This window comes from Canis lupus, chromosome 6 (genome assembly GCF_048164855.1).
Source record: "Canis lupus baileyi chromosome 6, mCanLup2.hap1, whole genome shotgun sequence".
Lineage (NCBI taxonomy): Eukaryota > Metazoa > Chordata > Mammalia > Carnivora > Canidae > Canis > Canis lupus.
The window spans coordinates 71910930-71931955 of NC_132843.1; the positions used below are offsets into that span (position 1 = coordinate 71910930).

Consider the following 21026-nt stretch of genomic DNA (forward strand, 5'->3'; position numbering starts at 1 on the left):
TTGTTTGTTTTTTTTTTTAAAGATCTTGATTGATTGATTGAGAGAGTATGTGAGCAGAGGGAGGTGGAGGGAGAGGGAGAGGGAGAGTCCCAAGCAGACTTCCCGCTGAGCTCAGAGCCCAACATGGAACTTGATCTTATGCACCTGAGATCATGACCTGAGTCGAAACCCAAGAGTTGGACACTTAACTGACTGAGCCACCCAGGCGCCCCTTAAATGTATAATTTTTAGATAGCATCTCAACGTGTTTGGTATACCTGGAAGTTTTCCATATTAGAGCTTAGTTCGCTTTATTGATGTTGGCTCTCTAAATACTTGTGCTTGTGTGAATATGGTAGGGTGCTGGCAGTGACATTAAGGAGACAGAGGGTACACACATTTAAAACTTGGTAGAAAGTGCCAGAGTTCACATGACAAGGTAGTACCAGTCTACACAGCCTGTCCCATCACATGTGCCATTTTCTTCTCTCCCCGTTACTGATAATTGGTGCTAGCAATTGTTTTACTCAACCTAAAGTTTTTAAATTTTATTTTTATTTTTTAAAGATTTTATTTATTCATGAGAGACACAGAGAGGGAGAGAGAGAGAGGCAGAGACACAGGCAGAGGGAGAAGCAATCTCCATGCAGGGAGCCTGACGTGGGACTCGATCCTGGGTCTCCAGGATCACACCCTGGGCTGACAGTGGCTAAACCACTGAGCCACCCAGACGGCCCTCAACTTAAAGTTTTAACATTTTCTTTAGTTTTTAAAGGAAGAGCACTTAGTTTTTATGCATTGTGCAGAGATTTGATATAACATAGGGATGCCTCCCTTACCCGTGTGAGCATGCTGCCACAGCCGCCCATCAGGGCGACACGCATGAAGCACGTGGGGTGGTGCTGAGCCAGGCACCACCCCAGGCAGCAGGACAGAGATGCAGAGAACTGAAGTTTGCTTACGTGCACGGCCACGCTTGCTATGTGCATTGGCAAGTGATGTGTGGAGGCGCTGTCTGCTGCCGAGGGAGAGCAGAAGGCAGGTACCAGGTTCCCGATGAGTCTGTGTCACAGTCCCTGACTTTCCAGTCTCAAGGGCCAGAATCGCCGGTGGAGACTGCCAGTATGTATGGGAGCAAAGGTGTTATCCTTTTTTGTTTTCTAGAAACAGACTCTGTATGCCTTGAAATTGAGATTTCCTCCTCCACTCTTTTTTTGCTTTCTGGATGTTGACTTCATTTGACACCTTTAGACTCGGGAAAGTGACAACACTCCAGGGATGCCTCACTGCGACGTGGTTTTCTCCTGCTTTGGAGAGGAATCAACTTTGACAATAGGAACTTCTGCCACAAGCATCTGGGTTTTGAGCTAATTTTACTTCTTGTGATGAGTCTTTTTAAATACTCTGAACTGTCTCAGTGCGGGATAGGCTGTGCTTGTAGGTAGTAAGTTTGTCATTTCCAGAAGTCTTTGGAGGACCACTTGATGGTAGGTTGAACATGAGCTTGGAAAGTGTGGCTGGGCCCATGGCCTTGTCCTTGCTTTCCAGCCCTGAAGGCCAGCCTGTGCCTGTTTGCTCCTTGTGTGCTCACAGTCTGTGGGGCTCCTTCTGGCCAGCACTCTCTTGTTTGAGGACTGGGGTCTTGTGGTGGGGGGGAGGATTCTCGGCTTTTCTCCGAGGAGAACCATTTTGTGTATGTTTATTATATTTTAATAAGCTATTTATTCAAGACAGGCAGGGAAAAACCCAAATATTTGGTGATGCCAGAGATCAACTCTATATTTGATTTTGGTAAAAAGTTATAAGTAATCAGGTGAAATGAAGTTTCAGGATCTCTGCTTTGCTTTGGTCTTTTTCTTTCTCTCTCTCTTTTCCTTCCTTCCTTCCTTCCTTCCTTCCTTCCTTCCTTCCTTCCTTCCTTTTTCTTTCTTTTCTTTTTTTTCTTTTCTTTTCTTTTCTTTTCTTTTCTTTTTTTCTTTTCTTTTCTTTCTTCTTTCTTTCTCTTACGAGACAGGATGATGTAGTGGAAAGAAAAGGGGATTTGGAGTCAGACTGACCTGAGTTCTCATCCAAGACTCTACTGCATTCCAGCTGTGTGGCTTTCTGAAAGTTCCTAAACCTCATTCCTCTTTCCTCATCCTCATGAAATAGGATATGACCTACCCCAAAGGTTGCTAGTGAGGATTTATGATGCTTTAAGACAAGTATGATCTTATTACTCCCTGCTTAAGAATCCTTTAATGTCATCTTGCTACTTCTTTGGATGAACTTAAAATTTATGTCATGATTTACAAGACTCAGCTCATGTCTCCAGCCTTATCTGGCTGTTCCCCACTCACTCCAAGCCACAAACTCTCTCTTGCCTGTGGGCCTTGCAATGGGCTCTTCCTCTGCCTGCAGATTCTTGTTCCTTCTCTCGGCTGGGCTAGTTCCTACCCATTCTTCAACTCTCAGTGTAGACACCTTTCCCAGTGTCCCTGGCCCACCTCAGGCCAGTTCAGCCTCCTCAGACAATCTCCTCACTGTGTGCAATTTCCATGTTGAGCACTCATGCCACTGGGAATGCTCTTGTTGAATATTTGCCTCCTCTGGTAGATGGAAGGTCTGTGAAGGCAGGGGCAGTGTCTGTCTTATTTATTCTTCATCTCTGGGGTGCCTGGGTGACTCAGTGGTTGAGCGCCTGCCTTCAGTTCATGTTATGATCCCAGGATCATATGATCGCAGGTTCTGGGATCCAGTCCTGTATCAGGTTCCTCTCAGGGAGCCTGCTCTCCCTCTGCCTGTGTCTCTGCCTTTCTCTCTGTGTCTTTCATGAATGAGTAAATAAAATCATAAAAAAATGTTATTCTACGTCTCTGCCATTGAGCACAATGCTGGCACATAGTCAGTACTTGGTAAAATGTTCATTAAATGAATGAAGCAGGAAAGAAGCAAGAACCTTGGTTGGTGCCTGACACTTAGTAGGTCCTCACTAAATGTTGGTTCCCATTCACATTAACCCCTTCTTCCCCTCCTGATGGCTGTCTGCCTTGGTCATGGCTAGCAGAGTGCTCTTTGTTTCTGATTTGGTAATGATGGTGACACTTTCATAACTCAACTTCATCACTTCTTCTCAACTCTTGAATTTAAAAAAATATAGCTGAAGATTTCAAAATAAAATGTTGAAAGAATTTCCCGGCAAAATAAGAAGAGACTGAGATCGTTACCCTATTGCATTTCAATATGGGCTTTTAATTGTGAAGGTGTCATGTGGGTTGGTACTCAACTGTGACATAAAGTATATGGGTTCATACTTCTAATTGCTTCCCACTGCCTTTATCTCTTCCTTTAAAGAACAAGTGCATCATGGAAAAAGTTCTAAAAATAGCACCTGCCTGGTTTACGGAGAAGGGTGTTTATGACAGGAATTAAGCCATTGTTTAGCTCGGGATGTCTGAAACCCAAAATCAGGCTTTATTTTGTGGCTGGAGCTTCATTCTCAGCCTCGTTAACATCCTGCTGTCCCTTTTCCTTTGAATGTGCTTTTTCTGGCAGACACTAGATTTGTTCTCACTCTGTAGTCATAAAAACCAAAGTAGTTTCTCAACAGAAACGGGAGCTGTACCAGGGAAGAGGGAGGGGTTGCCTGGAGTAAAGGGTGCAGAAAACCAGGATTTCTCTTCACCCATAGGTGGAGGGTGTTTGAGGCAGCTGTGGTGGATGGTAGGACAGTGGTGTTTGTGAGGTCCCCCCATCTGTGTCCCAAAATGATCAGTGAGGCCAGTTTTCTGGGTGAAGTGTCGAGTACCTGGGGGCCACTCTCAGAGAGGAAGTTGATTCTGGGCCCTTGTGCTGTTATCATCCTGGGAGATGACGTCTGGTACTCCCTGTAAGGTGGCCATCATAAGGCTGTTGGCTCCGTTGACCCCTGTTAGGACCCATCCTGTCCATGGCAGATTGGCCAGGTCTTCAGCTTCCCAGGAAGGCTTGTGTGTGTGTGTGTATTTTTTATTGGAGTTTGATTTGCCAACATATAGCGTAACACCCAGGAAGGCCTTCGAGTCTGCCCGTCATCTCATCCATTGCAACTCCCCAGTTCAAGGCCGCATCCTCTCTTTCCTGGAGTTCTGTGGCAGCTCGTAGCCAGCCTCCCTGTGCTTTCAGGCCTGCCTCTTCTGCTCCTTCTGTCACACGGATGCCTGAGTATCTTCGCACACAGCGATTGATTATGAACCTCTCTTACTTAAAATTCTTACCTCTACATAAAGGACATGTCAAGACTTGCCCTCCCCTTTCCTTATATTTAGTGTCACTTTCCAATGTTTTGTCTTCTACAGACCCTACCCCTCGAAACACAAAACAACAGCAAAAAGCAAACCACTGCTAGGCTCAGCCATACCAGGCTCCTCCCACAATGAGCTCTTACCCCACCTCCCTTACACATCTAAGCCCTGTGCACCCTGTGCTGAAAATGCCCTGTCTGAGATTTGTCTGTGGCCCGCCCTTCAAGGGAGGTCTTGACAGTCACCTCACATCTAAGCTTTTCATTGATTACCTAAGTCAGTTCATTGTCTCTTGTCCTCTGCCCTTGAAGCACTTTTCTACATGCATCTCTTACTACTTTGTATTATGTTTTAGTAGTTGGGTTGCACATCTTTCTTCTGTTCTAAATATGGGATCTTTGGATCCCCTTGGGTAACTTTTGGTGTCCAGATGTTCGTGCTTGCATTTATAAGGGTCCATAGAATTGATGGGATCTGTGAGGTCATATTATTTTGTCTTTTTTCAATCCTCTAAATAAATGTACTTTATCAGTCTTCCTTTCTTCTCAGGCCATTCAATTCTGTCCTTCTTGGTCTCTGATCTTTGAGGAAGCCAAGGCCTTTAGGCAAGCAGGATGTACTCCATGAGTGGACTGCTGGAGACTTCCTGATTCTCATCCAGAATCTCCTGAGTGGGAGAAGATGTTTGCGAATGACCTATCCAATAGGGAGTTAATATCCAAAAAATAGTAAAAAATTATGTAAGTCAACACCAAAAAAACCCCCCAAGTAATCCCATTAAAAATGGGCAAAGAACCTAATAGACATTTTTCCAAAGACATACAGATGGCCAACAGACACTTGAAAAGATCCTGAAACAATCATTTTCTTTATTTGCACAAAAATACTCATGTTTGGATACTGTTTACCTATTTACAAGAAAAATTTATAGATTTGTATATACATGTATACACATATCAACATTTGTATTTTTATTTGACCTTCACAGTATTGCTCTGGTATAAGTGGTATTAGCTTCATTTTTCAGTTGAGGCAGCTGAGGCATGAGGACTTAGCTTTGCCTGAGGTTGACAGGCTCTGAAGCCATGATTGACTCCATCAGGCCAAGGGTCTGGCAGGGTCAGCCTGCCACTGTCTTTGCAGCCCCCCTCCTTTTTAAAAAATTTATTATTTATTTATTTATTTATTTATTTATTTATTTTTGTATATTTTTTACTGGAGTTCAATTTGCCAACATATAGTATAACACCCAGTGCTCATCCCATCAAGTGCCCTCCTCAGTGCCCATCACCCATTCATCCCATCCCCCTGCCCACATGTCTTTCCACCACCCCTTGTTTGTCTCCCAGAGTTAGGAGTCTATCATGTTTTGTCTTCCTCTCTGATATTTCCCACTCATTTTCACTCCTTTCCCCTATAATCCCTTTCACTATTTTTTATATTCCCCATATGAATGAAACCATGTAATGATTGTCCTCTGATTGACTTACTTCACTCAGCATAATACCCTCCAGTTCTATCCACGTTGAAGCAAATGGTGGGTATTTGTCGTTTCTAATGGCGAGTAATATTCCATTGTATACATAGACCATTCATCTTTTTTTTTTTTTTTTTACCATTCATCTTTTGATGGACACCATTCCACAGTTTGGCTATTGTGGACATTGCTGCCATAAACATTTGAATCCCCTCTCCTTAATGGTTTCCTTAGCCATCCTTTTGTTTTCTGACATGTCCTCCCTTCCCTACCTCCTTGTCTTGCACACGTTTACATGTACATGTTTGTGGGTCACATATTTATTTATTTAGTTTTAAAGATTTTATTTATTTATTTGAGAGAGAGAGAGAGAGAGAGAGAGAAGGAGAGAGCACAGAGGGAGAGTGAGAAGGGAGAAGGAGAAGCAGACTCCCTGCTGAGCAGGGAGCGCAATGCAGGACTTGATCCCAGGATCCTGAGATCATGACCTGAGCCTAAGGTAGATGCTTAACAGACTGAGCCACCCAGATGCTCCTGTTTAAGTTGGTTCAGGATATTATTATGGCTTAGTAAAAAGTCATAGTTTAGGCTTGTGCTGTCTGGTATGGTGACAGCTGGCCGCATGTGGCTCTTGAGCAATTAGGATGTGATTCATCTGAATGGAGAAGTACAGTAAGCTACGTTACACACATTGACTTTGAAACTGAGTATGAAAAAAGAAATGTAGAATGTGTTGTATTAATAGCTTTATATATTGATTACATCTTAAAGTTGTAGTATTTGGATATATTGGGTTAAATTATTGGGTTAAAATATTAAAATTAATTTGACCGGTTTCCTTTTACTTCTTTTTATGTGGCTACTAGAAAATTTAAATTACATATAAGAGTCACATTGTGGCTTGCATCCTATTTCCATTGGTTAGTGCTCGTTTGGACTGTGGGCTATTGAATCAGATTTGGGTTTGAATCTCAAGTTCACCACTTAATTAGCTTTGAGGTTTTGGGCAGCTTAGCATCCTCGAAATAATTTCTCTTATTTATAAAATAAAAACCAGCTTCTACCTTGCACAATTGTTATAAAGATTAAATTATATTTTTTTTGTGTAAAGTGCTCAACCCAGAGCATGGCACGGGAGCCTAGGGGTTAAAAATATGAATTCTTGGCGTTAAACTTGATAAGATTGGCAACACTGGCTGTACCACTTAAAACCTTTTTGTGCTTGGACAAGTTACTTTAATTCCCCAAGCCTCAGTTTCTTCAGCGTGAAATGGAACTATGAGTATTAAATACGCTCCCTATGTAAAGGGCTTACTAGCCCAGGGTAGGGCATAAATGATAACCAATACTGTAGTATCTGGGGAAGGGCATCTATTGGAAAACTTCATGCTGTTAAGTGGTGTATGTGGACTTTGGTTTTTATTTTTATTTCTTCATGATTGTACATGTAATTAAAATAAGGCCATAAGAAATAACATACTCTCTATTGTCTTTATCATGGTTACTATAGAACATTCTTGATATTATATTTTTGTCAAGAATTATATTATTATTTAGGTCTACTTTTATAGCCTCTTCTTTAATTTTATTCGTTCATCCAGTCATTCATGTATTCAAGTGGCTTTTGTGAAGCACTGACTGTGTGCCAGACACTGTGCTAAAGACTGAGTATGTGGAAGAGAGAAGACAAATACCCTGCCCTCATGGAGCTTATAGTCTAGTGGGAGAGACTTATGTAAACAAGTAAATAGGGGCACCTGGGTGGCTCAGTCAGTTGAACATCTGCCTTCGGCTCAGATCATGATCCTGGAGTCCTGGGATCAAGCCCCACATCAGGCTCCCTGCTCAGTGGGGAATCTGCTTCTCCTTCTCCCTCTGTCCCTCCTCCTGCTTATACTCTCTCTCTAAAATAGATAAATAAAAGTCTTTAAAATAAACAAGTAAATAGATAAGGTATTACTATGATTCCCAATAAATGCTATAAAAGGAACAAATCTGGTGATGTGACAGAGAGTAATAGAGGAAGGGGCTGGTGGGAGTCTGTTTCAGATAGGGTGGTTGGGGAGGGCCTCTGTGAGGAGATGGTGCTTACACCAAAACTCAAAGATTGGGAAGACCTCTTCCATGTTGGGGAAAAGCAGTTTGAGCTGCTCCAAGGTGGGAAAAGAGCTTCAGCATTTTTGTAGAAAGCCAGTAGGGTGGAGTGGTAGGTGAGGGGATGAAGGGCTTAGGTGAGGTTGGAAAGATAGACAGGGATTTGCACGTCACAGGAAGAATGTAGACCTTGTTTGAAGTTCAGTGTCATGAGCTGGAGGATTTTGACTAGGTGACATGGTTTAATACAAGTTGCTATACAGCATACAGATTCGAAGAGGACCAGAGTGGAAGTAGGGAAAGGTTGGGAAGCTATCTCCATGCTGCAGTGGGAGGGGATGGTGCACTGGATTGGATGGAGTTGTAGAAGTAAGTTGGAGAATAGTGAATGGATCCTGAGTTGTGTGCTTTTAGTAGTAGAAGCAACAGAACTCCCTGGTGGATTAGTTCTGAAGGGTTTCCAGAAGGGAGATCTGAGCCGCACCCTTTTGTGGCACCACAGCAGGAGTGGCATGGAGAGAGCCAAGTGACGAGAGTATTTCAAGAGGAAGAAGTGTAAAAATCTGTAGAGAGCTGCCAAGAGAGTGAGTTATATCAGGATGGGGAATCCACTGGATTTAGCAACATTGAGATCTTTGTCATCTTGCAAAAGCTATTTCATTAGCTAGTGGAGGCCTTAGTCAGATTGGGGTAAGTGGGGTGTGGTGGCTGGGGAAAAAGTGGAGACATGAATTTTTCAAAAAGTCTGGCCATATAGGGGAACAGCAAAAGGAGCTTACTTAGCTAGCAAGAAAGGGGAGTTGGTTGATGTCTAAAGATGCTGATAGAATGATCCTGTGTCCAAGGAGAGATTGATGAAATGAAAACAAGAGAATCATGGCAGGCGGTGGGCATAAAGCACTTGAGGTAGGGGAGAGTAGGGGTGAGATTCAGAGCACGTGGGAGGAATTGGCCTTTGACAGAAGTTGAGCACTTTATTGAAACAAGAAAAAGGTAGGTAAGGGTGGAGGCCGATTTGTAGACATTGACCATTGGGAGATGCAGGAGCCTTTCTCTGTTCTATTTTCTCAGTGATTCACAAGGGAAAAACATGAGCTAAGAGTGAGGTGTAGTAGATAGAGAGCAGCACTTAGAGTGAGTTGTTATAATCTTTGATCTACTTCAGCAGAAATCACTTGTATGATGATTATCTCTTGACACAGAAGGGTTTCTGGATAAGGTAGTTGGGTTCTGCTTCTTTAGCTAGGTGTGGCCTGGGGTCTCCGGTAGTTACTCTTCAGGAAGACAGGCTCTGGCCAGTGTGGCTGGTTTGGGACTTTAATTGGGATGCCTTTGAGAAGGTCCACACTGAGAGATGCTGCTTCTGACCAGCAGCTGACTTCCTAAGATGACAGGGTGGCATCTTGCCATCACGCAGAGGTCTTACGGAAAAGCTGTGGTTTTTCAAGAGTCATTGAATCAGGAAGCTGGGCTTAGGCTTACGGTCCTGTTTGGTCATCTGTACTATGACTGAGCAAGCCATTTTCTCTCTGGGCTTATTTTCCCAATTTGTAATATAAGAAAAACACTAGTCTTCCCATCAGGAGGTTATGTGAGATGTGATGACGTATGTCACTGTGCTGTGAGAAGTATTTGAGACTGTACAAGTAGATTGGTGAAAACCTTGAAGGGTTGGAGCTGGCAGCCTGGCTCGTGCTCCCAGCTCTCTGCTTACTCAGCCCTGGTATGACTCAGGGTGAGTCACTGCTCCTCTCTGAGCCTCCGTCTTACCATCTGTAGAACTCCCTCACAGGGTGATTATGGGGATTCAGAAATACAATAGAGGGCTTTGGGAGGAAAGGTGCTAGAGAAATGTGCCAGACTAATGTCTCTACTCTTCATCCAGGGAGAAGCCCTATCTTCATTTCCCCTCCAGAATCAGTCTCCAAGATGAGAATTCTTTGGTGTCATCCTTAATGGTCTGGAATGAGCACTTCCTGTGGGCAGAGCCTGGGAGTGGGTATTGTTAGGGGGCAGACAGGGAGAGGGTGAACTAGTGACGTTACACTTGGTGAATTCGTATCTGCATTTGGGGGACTCCCATCCCCGTCTGATTGGGCATATAGGACAGACTCAAGCCCGCTCTAAGAAGTGCATTTTGGGAAGGGCTGCCAGCCAGAGGCCTTTGGAAGCATCCACTGTACAAGACTAATCAAATGGAAGAAACGAGAAGCACATGTCATACTGACGGGTGCAGAAAAGAGGTGGGGGAGGGGACTGACCGCTCTGGTCCCCAGGACCACCGCACCAGGTCATTGTGTCTCCATGTCTGGTGAAGCTGTTCCTCGGCAGAGCTTTTGAGGTGTCATTGAACATCTAACGTAAGACAAGCTCCTTGTGGCTGTACACAAGGTTGGCATTCCATGTCTTTTGATTCTGTACCCAGAGACTTCCTCCTTTTGGAGGACACTAACCCCTTTCCAAATGGATATTCTGAATGACTCTGAGAAAGCTTTTTTCTCCTGAGGATGACAGTCCTGGAGCTCATCAGAGTGGTATCCTGGTCTGAATCCATTCTCACACAGACTTCTGGGAAGGCAGATAGGTCAGTCTCACAGGAATCTTTGTGATCAACATGTGTAATTAGTCATTTGTCACTGTACTCTGAAAAGACTACTGGATTCAGATAGTTAACTGGATGCAAAATATTCTTTTGATCAGAGATTTTTAAAAAAATATTTTTATTTACTTATTCATGAGAGACACACAGAGAGAGAGGGAGAAGCAGGCTCCATGCAAGGAGCCGATGTAGGACTTGAACCCAAGAATCTGGGATCATGCCCTGAGCCAAAGGCAGGCATTCAACTGCTGAGCCACTCAGGGGTCCCGTGATCAGAGAATTTTTCCTGAGAATATTGATTATCTGTAATGAAGAACTTCATGGATATTCCATTTCCTCTAGATAATAGCTAAAGAGTTAACATGAGAGTAAAATATGGAGAATCTCAAGTCAAACTGCCAAAGCTCAGCCTTCTGGGAATCATTTGTAGCTTTTTTTTTTTTTTTTAAGATTTTTAAAAACTTATTTATTTGAGAGAAAGAGAGTGTGTGTGTGTGAGTATGAGCAAGGAGGAGGGGCAGAGGGAGAGGGAGAAGCAGACTCCGTGCTGAGAGACGGACGCAGGGCTCCATCCCAGGGCCCTGAGATCATGATCTGAGCTGAAGGCAGATGCTTTACCCACTGAGCCACCCAGGCTCCCCCCCTTTTGGCCTTTAACATAAAGAATTGGAAAGACAGCATGTCACATTTATTCTGATCAAATATCCAAGCATCCAAGCCTACTCCCAGAATGCAGATACCCTGTGGTTTCAGTATAAAAGGCTGCATCTCAGAGATGGGAAGAGAGAAACTGAATACTAGTCCTCAGCAGCCCTCCCAGGCCAGCTTCACACTTCTGTCAACTGCCTTTGAACACATGATGTAGGAGAAGCAGCAGGAGGAGAGTCTGTGGCCAGCCTGGCAGTTCTAGGGGTATGAAGGCACCATTTACTCAGGCCTCATTCAAAGCAGGACTTTACAGTGTCCTGGAAAACATGGGAATCCACTTAGGAACAATTATGGATTATACTAAACTGTCACAGGAACAGCTATGTTTCTCTAAAAAGGCGTTTCGTCTCGGGGGCTTGTTACCAGGAATCATGGAACTCCAGGTGACTTTGGTGTGTGGTCAGCGGGTGGCTGCTTACTTGTGGATTCTTTTGAGTTCTGGCTGAATAGTCTTATCACTCAGACTGTATTTTGCAAACATACAATAAACCCTGAAGTAACTCACCTCCTTCTTCCCCTGCCTTTCCCTTAGCTGAATGCCCATGACCCCTTCCTTACAAGGGTTATAATTCATATATGGTCATTGACTTTTAAAAATTAAACTTCTTAGTTTGAGATAACTATAGATTCACATGGAAGAGATAATACATAGAAATCCCATGGGCTCTACTCCGTTTCCCCTGATGGTACCTTCCTGCAAAACTAAAGTACAATATCCCACCCAAGATACTGACATCGGTATGGTCAAGCCACAGAATATTCCATCATCACAAGAATACCTCATGTTGCCTTTGTATAGTCACACCCACTTCTTTCCGGCCCTCATCTCCTCATTAAACCCCTGGCAACCATTAACTTGTTCTTGATTTGTACCATTTTGTCATTTCAAGGATCTTGTATGAATAGAGTCATGCAGTGCATTATTTTTGGGAATTGTTGATTCAGTCTCTGGAGATTCATCCAGCTTGCTGTGTGTGTCAATAGTTTGTACCTCTTTTATTGTCGAGTATTTTCCACGGTGTGGATGCACCATAGTGTGTTTAACCGGCTACCTGTTGAAGGACATCTAGGTCATGTCCAGTTTGGGGATGTTACGAATAAAGCTCTGTAAACATTCATGTACAGGTTTTTGTGTGAATGTAAATTTTTCATTTGTCGTGATAAATGCCCAGGAGTGTAACTACTGGGTCAGGCTGTGGGTGCATATTTGGTTGTTTAACTGCAAAACTCCTTCCTGGAGTGGCTGTACCATTTTACATCTCTGCTAACAATATGAGTGCTCTGGTTTATCTGCATCATCACCGGCATTTGGTATTTGTCACTATTTTGTCTTGTAGCCATTCTGATAGGTGTGTGGTGATAGCTCGTTGTCTTTTTAATGTGCATTTCCCTAAAGGGTGATGATGTTCCACATCTTTTCATGGGCTTATGTATCATCTGTCTCTGCTCTTCGGAGAAATGTCCCTTCATGCTTTTTCCTCATTTTCTGATCGGATTGTTTGTTTTCTGTTTTTGAGTTTGGAGATTATATATTGTAAATTATATATTCTAGAGACTGTTTCTTTGTGGGATAGGAAGTTTGGGAATATCTTCTCCAAGTCATCATATGTCTCTTCATTTTCCTAACAGAGCATTCTGCTCTTGGTGGGAGGAGTGTTTTATAAATGTCGACTAACTCCTGTTGGTTGACGATGTTGTTGAGTCCAGCTATATCCTTGCTAATTTCGTTCCAACAGGTCTTGAGAGAGGACAGGGTGGATTTGTCTGCTTTTCCTTTCAGTTCTATCAGTTTTTGCTTCGAGTGTATTTAGAGCTCTCCAGTGTATATGCGTCAGTAATTCTGTCTTGATGAATTGACCCTTTCCCATTATGTCAGATGCCTTTCTGTTTCTGTCATTTAGTTTGGGTAATTTCTAGATTCCTCTGTCCTCTCCATTCTGCTGTTGAACCTATCCACTGAAATGCCTAAATTGGTGATTGTATTTTTGGTTCTAAAATTTACATTTGTTTCATCTTTATATCTTCTCTTCCTTTGCTGAGACGTTCTACGTTCTATTTCTGAGACTTTCTATTTTTTTTCCATTTGTTTTAAGCATATCCATAAATGTCTGTTCAAGCATTTTTAGGATGGCCATTTAAAAATCTTCATCAGATATTTCTGACATCTCTGTCATCTTGGTGTTGGTATCTATTAATTGTTTTACATTTATTTGAGATTTGCCTGTTTTTTTGGTAGAATGAGTGATTTTTGATAGAAGCATGGGCATTTTGGATATTAAGTAATGAGACTCTGGATCTTATCTAAATCTTTTGCTGTAGGTGGCTTCCTTTGACCTGGGTATGGGAGAGGAAGGCATAGGCATCCCCTCATTCCTCCAGAGTGGGGGTAGAAGTCCAAGTTTTAAACTCAGCCTCTATTGATACCTGAGGGGCACTCCTTGTTATCTCTGGGTGAGCATGAGAGTTCTAGTGGCCTGTTGAGCTTACACTGATCCCTCCCTGCCTGTGGGCAGATGGGCCTTCATTATTGCTGAGTGGACATGGAAGTCCAGGCTCCATACTGGGCCTTTTCCAACGCTAGCCTTGTAGGGAGGAGGAAGAAGAAGAGGAGGTTGGGTGATTCATTACCGCCTAAGATGGGAGAAATCTAACTTCTTAGAAGTCTTTGCCGGCCTGGGTGGGAATGGGGCCATGACTTTTACTGTGCTGCTTAGCTGTGGTAGAGTGGTCATTATCTAAAAGTTTTCTGTCTTTTGAGGCTTTTCCCAGTCCCTTTGCTACAGAGGGTGGGCTTTTGTTGGGACTTTTTGTCTGCATTCCTTGGTCATTTCAGGTCTCTGGCTTCTTCAGCTGTAAGTCTGGGAATGTCTGAGGCACAGACAACACCCAGAGAATTCCTCATTACGTTATTCCCAGGCAGTTTGCTTTTTCCCTCCATCTTTGAGAGTCTTAAGTTTGTGTTATTTGTAATGCTCAAGACATTTAGTTGTTCTTAGAGAAAGAATAGAGAAAAGTATGTCTATTTTATCTTTCTGGAAGTGGAAGTCCCATTCAGTTTACTTTTATTTTCTTCTAGGTCCGTCTCTTTTCCTGCCTTGAGATCTCAGGGCCCAAGACTCTTTAATCAGACTTGTATAAATTCCTTTTCATGGGGGAGAGAAAATAAAATCCCAAGCCTAGAAGAGCTCTCAGTGCATTGGTGGGAGGGGTAGAAACAGTTCCTATACCCAAAGATGCACACTGGGCATTCTGTGGATTTCAGGCTTTCTTTTACTCACCTTATAAGGCCCAGGGCCAACCATAGAGGAGATGGGGATATTTAGATCAGTTTATATTCACTAAGGGGTCTTTATCCTCTGGAGGAAAGAAGAAGTTCCCATGATACAAGAGAAAGTTTCACCCAGAGATTTGTAAGAACCTGTAAGTGCTCTTATAAAGGAGGAGTAGCTCGGGGTCAGGGGTGAGGGTCCCTGCCAGCTTGGCTGGGCTTCTGAAAGTGTGGCTTTTTTGCTTTTGACTACTGAGGGTGAAATCCATCTGTGATATTTTCTTGGAGCCAAGCTTCTCTGAACTTTACCCTTCATGAGTTTGCTTCTTTAAAAGCCTGTTACTTAGGGAAATGCAACCTTGATGTGGAATAGCATCTGTTTCTAATCCAGCTAGACCTACTTTGGGATCTGGTTCCATCTTTTGCTAGCTGTATGACCTTGCAGTTCATTCATCCATGTAAAACCATCCTATAGTGCCTCCTCTGGGCCAGCCACCATGCTAGGTGTGGAGATAAAGTAGTAGGCACCTTTCATTGCTCGCTTTGCTTTACTTTCTGGCCATGAGCAAGTTATCTGCTGGTTTTACTTCAAAAATATATAAAAAATTGAATTACTTTCCTCTATCCCCTCATCTCTTTCCAAGGCTGTTTGAGTAAGTTCCTTGATTCTGTTCTTCCCTCTAATCCTTTGCCTCAATTCATTACACAGCAGCCAGGGTAATCTTTTAAAAACAGGCACCAGTTTAATAGTCTTTTGTTAAACCCCTCCAATTATGCTAAGAGAATGAAGTTCAACCCCTCCTCATGGTGCACTCGGTCCTGCGAGGTCTGGTTGCCACTTCTCTGAGCTCATCTGGCATCCTTTCCCCTCATCCAGTGGGCTTCAGCCACATCCGACTTCTCTCTTGGCCTGAGAGCATCAAGCTTGTCCCACCCTGGACTCATTACGCCAACTGTGCTCTCTGCCTCAGATAATTTTCCATACAAGTTTGAATGGGTGGTTTCTCATTGTCATTCAGGTTTCAGTTCAAATGCTGTCCCTCCCCTGTTCCTCATGTCACATTCTCTCCAGTCACCGGGTCCCCACCCTTGCTTTTAGTTGGCTCTTACCACAATTTGAAATTATCTTGATTTGTCTACTAGACCGAGTTCCATGAGAGCAGGCTTCATTGTTACACATATACCCAGTGTTTAGAAAAGTTCCCGACATAGAACAGTAAATATTTGTTGAGTAAAGTTGCTTAATTCTCTGGGGCCTCAGTTTCTCCCTTGTCACATGGAATAATAATTGGCTAACAGTACAAGGTTGTATTTAGAATTAAGTGAGGTGATAAATGTGTGTGAAGTATGTAGTACAATGCTTGGCTCACAATAAGCCAAATAATAGTCATTGTTTCCTTATGATTATTTATATTATAATGTTCATCTCCATTCTCCCATACTCCTCTAGTACCTATCCTTGCTCCTTGTGATCCATCTGGAGTGTCGCGAGCGTTTGTCAGTGACAGATGCTGACTGGTTAGATGCTTGCAGTGGAATCCTGACTTAATTCTCTCTTAACCATGTTTTTCTATACAGGTTCTGCAGCTGGGCTCAGACATCCTCCCCCAGTACAAGCAAGAGGCACCAAAGACTCCCCCTCACATCATCTTACATTACTGTGTTTTTAAGACCACGTGGGATTGGATCATCTTGATTTTAACCTTCTACACAGCCATCCTGGTCCCTTACAATGTCTCCTTTAAAACCAGGCAGAACAATGTGGCCTGGCTGGTTGTGGATAGCATCGTGGATGTCATCTTTTTGGTGGACATTGTGCTGAATTTTCATACTACCTTTGTTGGACCAGCTGGGGAGGTGATTTCTGACCCCAAACTCATCCGCATGAACTACCTGAAGACGTGGTTTGTGATTGACCTTCTGTCCTGTTTGCCATATGATGTCATCAACGCTTTTGAGAACGTGGATGAGGTTAGTGCCTTTATGGGTGATCCAGGGAAGATTGGTTTTGCTGATCAGATTCCACCACCCCTGGAGGGGAGAGAGAGTCAGGTACATGCCTCAAATCTCAGACCTTGTTGTCATGTCTTGAAAGCTGAATAAATGTGGGTGGTCAACAGAAGAGTAACCGTGTGGGTGGGGACTAGCATGGCTGATGTCTGGAACAGAGGGAGCATGCTTGATAGATATTCTCGCCTGCTGGGTTTGTCCTTTGGAGGTTTGGAGGCCCTGCATGTCCGTGAATGGATGTGGAAGAGACCAGAGGCTTCCCTCTTACATTATGTAGAGCGCAAGCCACTGGCTCAGGGGTGGTGGGGCTGCAGAAGCAGGCATGCATCGCCACTGCATTGGTGAATCTTTCACTTGATATGCAATTGTTGAATGTCTGGCCTATTGATTATTCTAATTATGGGGATTTTTCTCTCATCTGCTGCTGACCTTTGGCTGTTTCATAACTAATTAACTCCTGGTAACAGTGATGCTATTTCCTCCCCAAGTTTGCTTGTTTTTTTTTTTTGGTAAAGAAGGAGTTGTTTCTTTGTTAAAGTTTTGGCTGTGACCAATGGCATTCAGTGGTCCATACTCTCCCTTGCATAAATTTGCTGAGGTAGTCAGGCCATGGTCAAGTGGTGAAGTCCGGCCCTGTGCCTAGGAGGAGTGAGTAGTACTATTGCTGGATTATACTGCTTCGGATTGTTAGTCCTGCAGGTAACGGAAGGAATGAAAAGAAGACAAATGTTCTGTAGGTGTGTTGGAATTAGGACATGCTCAAACAGTGAATGGGTGCCTGCAACATGTTGCATAAGGCAGGAACTGCTGGTCTGGTTCGGGTGATTTTCTCCCTTGAAAAAGCAAGGACATCAAGTCATCGCAAAGGACAGTGTCAGATTCTTATTCAGCTTAAGCTTCATGGGAGTTATTCTTCCTTTTTCCTACTGCCTAGTTGATGCTTCGGATGGATGAAGATAAGGTAGTTCATCTGGTAAATCTCCAGCCTCATATAGAGGATTCTGGAAATCTCAGCCTGGCTGGGGTGTTAACTGGGTGAGTAATTCAGAAAGCCATCTGGAAGTTGAGATTAGGCAAGATTCACTCTCAGGGCTAACAGGCTAGTGGGACTAGCCTTGAGGTAATTGGAAGGAACAGCGAGCTCCCTGCCAAGACAAGACCTGGCCAATGACTTTGTGACTTGCTGGGCATAATGATGCCTCTTGGACGTCAGATCAGTATCAGTAGTGGGTGAGGACTCCAGGCCCTTCCTCTGTGAGAACCTAGCTACCCACCACTTCCCTCTTCAGAGAAGAGGAGCTGATGTTCAGGTGCTCTAAACTCAGAACAACCCCCGCTTTTATCTGTGTGGTGTGTTTTAATATACTTTGAAATCCCAGGGAATAATGCTCTGGGTGGCTTGGCTTATATGGATTTTGTAGGGGGATTAAATGAGTGAGACTGATCATTTACAAGAACAAAACATCCCTAAAGTGAATGTTGGGATTCTTTAGTGTGAATTTGAGTACACACTGGGAATGATATTTTTCTCTGTGAGCACATTTCTAGAAGATTTTATGTTAGTTGGTGAGGAAAATATGATCATTTTGGCTTAGATAACTCAACTGAATTATTTCAACCTAAAAGAGCTTCTTATACACATATGGGAGATGAAATTTGACTTAAAAAAAAAAACCTCTCGAGTTTTTAAAATAAACCATTTGCTATTTAGAGCAATAACATTGACAATTTGCAGATAAATAGAACAGTTCTTCAGCTTCCACAGGTTCCTGTTAAACATTGGCAGAGCCATAAACACGTTTGTAAATGTGTCAAGATTACCTTGTCCATTAGGAAAGCAGAGAGCTTCCCCTCAAGCACCTTGTATGTCACATTGGAACTCCTTTGCCATCAATTGTGAGTATCCCTGATGTGATTTCTGACTTCCACCATCATGAAATAGATGGGCGGATAGGAAAAATGCCAGGTATCTGTAGCTTTCCTGTTGGAAAGGGTTTAGCATCAAAGTTCTCACTACCATCTCTTGGTCATAAATAATAATATGAGGGGCACCTGGGTGGCTCAGTATTTGAGTATCTGCCTTTGGCTCAGGTCGTGATCCCAGGGTTCTGGGATCGAGTCCCATATCCGGTTCCCGGCAGGGAGCCTGCCTCTCCCTCTGCCTATGTCTCTGCCTCTCTCTGTGTCTCTCATGAATACATAAATAAAATCTTTAAAAAAAATGAGTATTAAGAGGCTATTGTTATGAGTTGCTTCTGTAAAGACTTGATTTTAAATTTATTAATTTCTTTTCAAGCTTTGGCAGATACCCAACATAATGCCTGTTGGTAACATTTGTTGTGGTGTGGGGGAGTCAGTGCCAGGAAACTGAAGATTTGGCTTCTGGCCCTCTTGGTATCACGTGTTTGGACAGCTGGGACTTTGTGCATGCCATTTAGCCTCTATGGATCAATTTTCTTGTCTACCCCTTGGGGGTCATGCTACCTTACCTGTCTGAAGGCATGGCATTTGGGCAGTAGATTATTTGAGTTCCCTGCTAGCTGCAAACTAAGTTTGGTGAGTTCTAAAATTTCATCTGCATTTGTCTTACCTCCAGGAGTTGATGATAAAAACAAGAAGCCTAGCACTTTGACCTCCTCCCTACAGTGAGGGTGGGAGGGAAGTGGGATGGAATGAAGGTTCAGAGCCCAGGAGGACCAGAAGGTCATGCAGTTCAACCCTTTTAGTTCACAAATAAGGGAATAGACTCAGGGGGATTATGACTCACTCAAGATGACACAGCAAATCATATGGCTATGGCAATAATGAGTCCCTTTCTGAGTCCTCTCTATTCTTAATGGTGACAGAGTGGATAAAATAGGGACAAAAACACTGATGGACAGAGTTGAGTCAAAACTGACCAAGAAGCTTCCAAAGTCTGTGGCTCACCCCTTGGCCTGGTTGTTGTGGTGGGGAAGTTGGGCACTGTGTACAGGGAAGTATCTGCATTCTCCCCAAAGCAGCTGTGTTGGTGATGAGATAGGCAGTTTAGGATGCTCATGGAGGGTCAGACCCAGCATGGCTTTCCAGACATAGGCCTTTTGTTGAAGGGCACTATTAAATTAGAAAAGAAGATTGGTGGGGCTTAGAGGAGGTTGGAGAGGCCTGGAAGGGTGCCCCATTTGCCAAACCTGGATTTAGCTGAGTAAGAGAATTCCGATTAATGGTTTCCCATCCACCGCCTGTTGTCTTCTTGACCACACTGTTGTGGAGTTGCTAATCTAAGATTGCAACTCCCTCTGCTCTAATCCCTTTCTTTGGGAGAGTGTGGGGAGAAAAAAAAACATTATTGACTCATTTCTCATAAAAAATACATGGAGCTGAATTCTCTCTGGTGTCCTCCTAATTATGCCAATGGAATTATATCCCAGTGGAGACCACCAAAGAAGAGAGGAATGTGCGGTGGTGGCTTGGCCATCTGTGTGTATGTCGGGGGTGTGTGTGTGGGGCTGAGGGTGGGTGTGGAATGGGGGCTCTTGAAGTGGAAGGACTAGATCCCCCTGAGGCTTGGGTCAAGAACGAACCAGGTTCAATTGCTAATGCCAGCCATTGTCACTTCAGGCCTGTGGATGTCGCCCACCTCCATGATTTAAGCCACGCAAATGATCCCTTTGACCCAACTTGTTTCACTTATGTAGATGGCCTACATTTGCGTCATTCTCCAGTCTGTTGGTCATAATCTGTTTTGGAGGCTTTTTGGGAATATGTTTGCACATTAGTTAAGCTGGTGAGAGGACAAAAGGTCTGGAAACTGAGTGAACTGAAGCTTACAGTGGGTATGCGGAAGCAAAAGCCAGATGAGTCTTTCTCAAGCATTTAGTGGATTACTGGCCTCATGTGCTTCATGGATTAAAAATGAAATTATTATTCACAAAACATCTTCCCTTTCCCCAGGAAGCCTCATTGCCTACTGCCATTGGGGTGTAGAAGTGCAAGGGGAGAATGGAGCCAATCAGGCTACCTCCCAGGTCACAATTCTGGGGCTAAGAGCTTCCTCCAGTCCCTGGCTCAATAACTTCGGACAGTGGCACTACCAGCTGGTGCTGGGGACACAGCTGACCCTTGCCAAGAGCCCACTCTCAAGGAGATGATCCTCTTAGAGAGAACAGGAGCAAGCAGTGAAAGGATGAATAGTTTTGACAACAGCTTCCCTTTAGCTAGTGTGTTGAACTTTCCAAAGCATTTCGGGCCACCTGGGTGGCTCAGTGGTTGAGTGTCTGTCTTTGGCTCAGGTCGTGATTCCAGGGTCTCAGGATCAAGTCCTGCATTGGGCTCCCAACAGGGAGCCTGCTTCTCCCTCTGCCTATGTCTCTGCCTCTCTCTCTGTGTCTCTCATAAATAAATAAATGAAACCTTAAAAAAAACCCATTTCACACAAATTATCTTTCCTCCCATGCAAGATGGGCCCATCTCAGCTCTAACCTCAATGCCCTCAGGCAACTATTATTCCAGCTCTGTTGATGAAGGGAAAGGGCCTGGCTGTCCAGGTCCTGGGCTTCAGGCTTCTGACTTCTAGGCCTGCACTTTTCCCCAGGCAGGTTATGCTGCCTTGTCACAGAATCTGGAGCCAGAGTGAACCAAACTGTGCAT

At 43.7% G+C, this 21026-nt stretch overlaps 1 protein-coding gene across 2 annotated transcripts in view; it reads left to right on the forward strand.

The window, feature by feature from the left end:
• The window catches only part of KCNH1 (potassium voltage-gated channel subfamily H member 1), a 372078-nt gene that overhangs the window by 69288 nt on the left and 281764 nt on the right, over nt 1-21026 (forward strand). Inside the window, exon 6 of one of the 2 annotated variants that reach the window (XM_072831167.1) lies at nt 15966-16439. In XM_072831167.1, the coding sequence (XP_072687268.1) occupies nt 15966-16439 (474 nt within the window). The remainder of the gene's footprint in view (nt 1-15965; nt 16440-21026) is intronic. The other variant, XM_072831168.1, reaches the window with a different exon arrangement.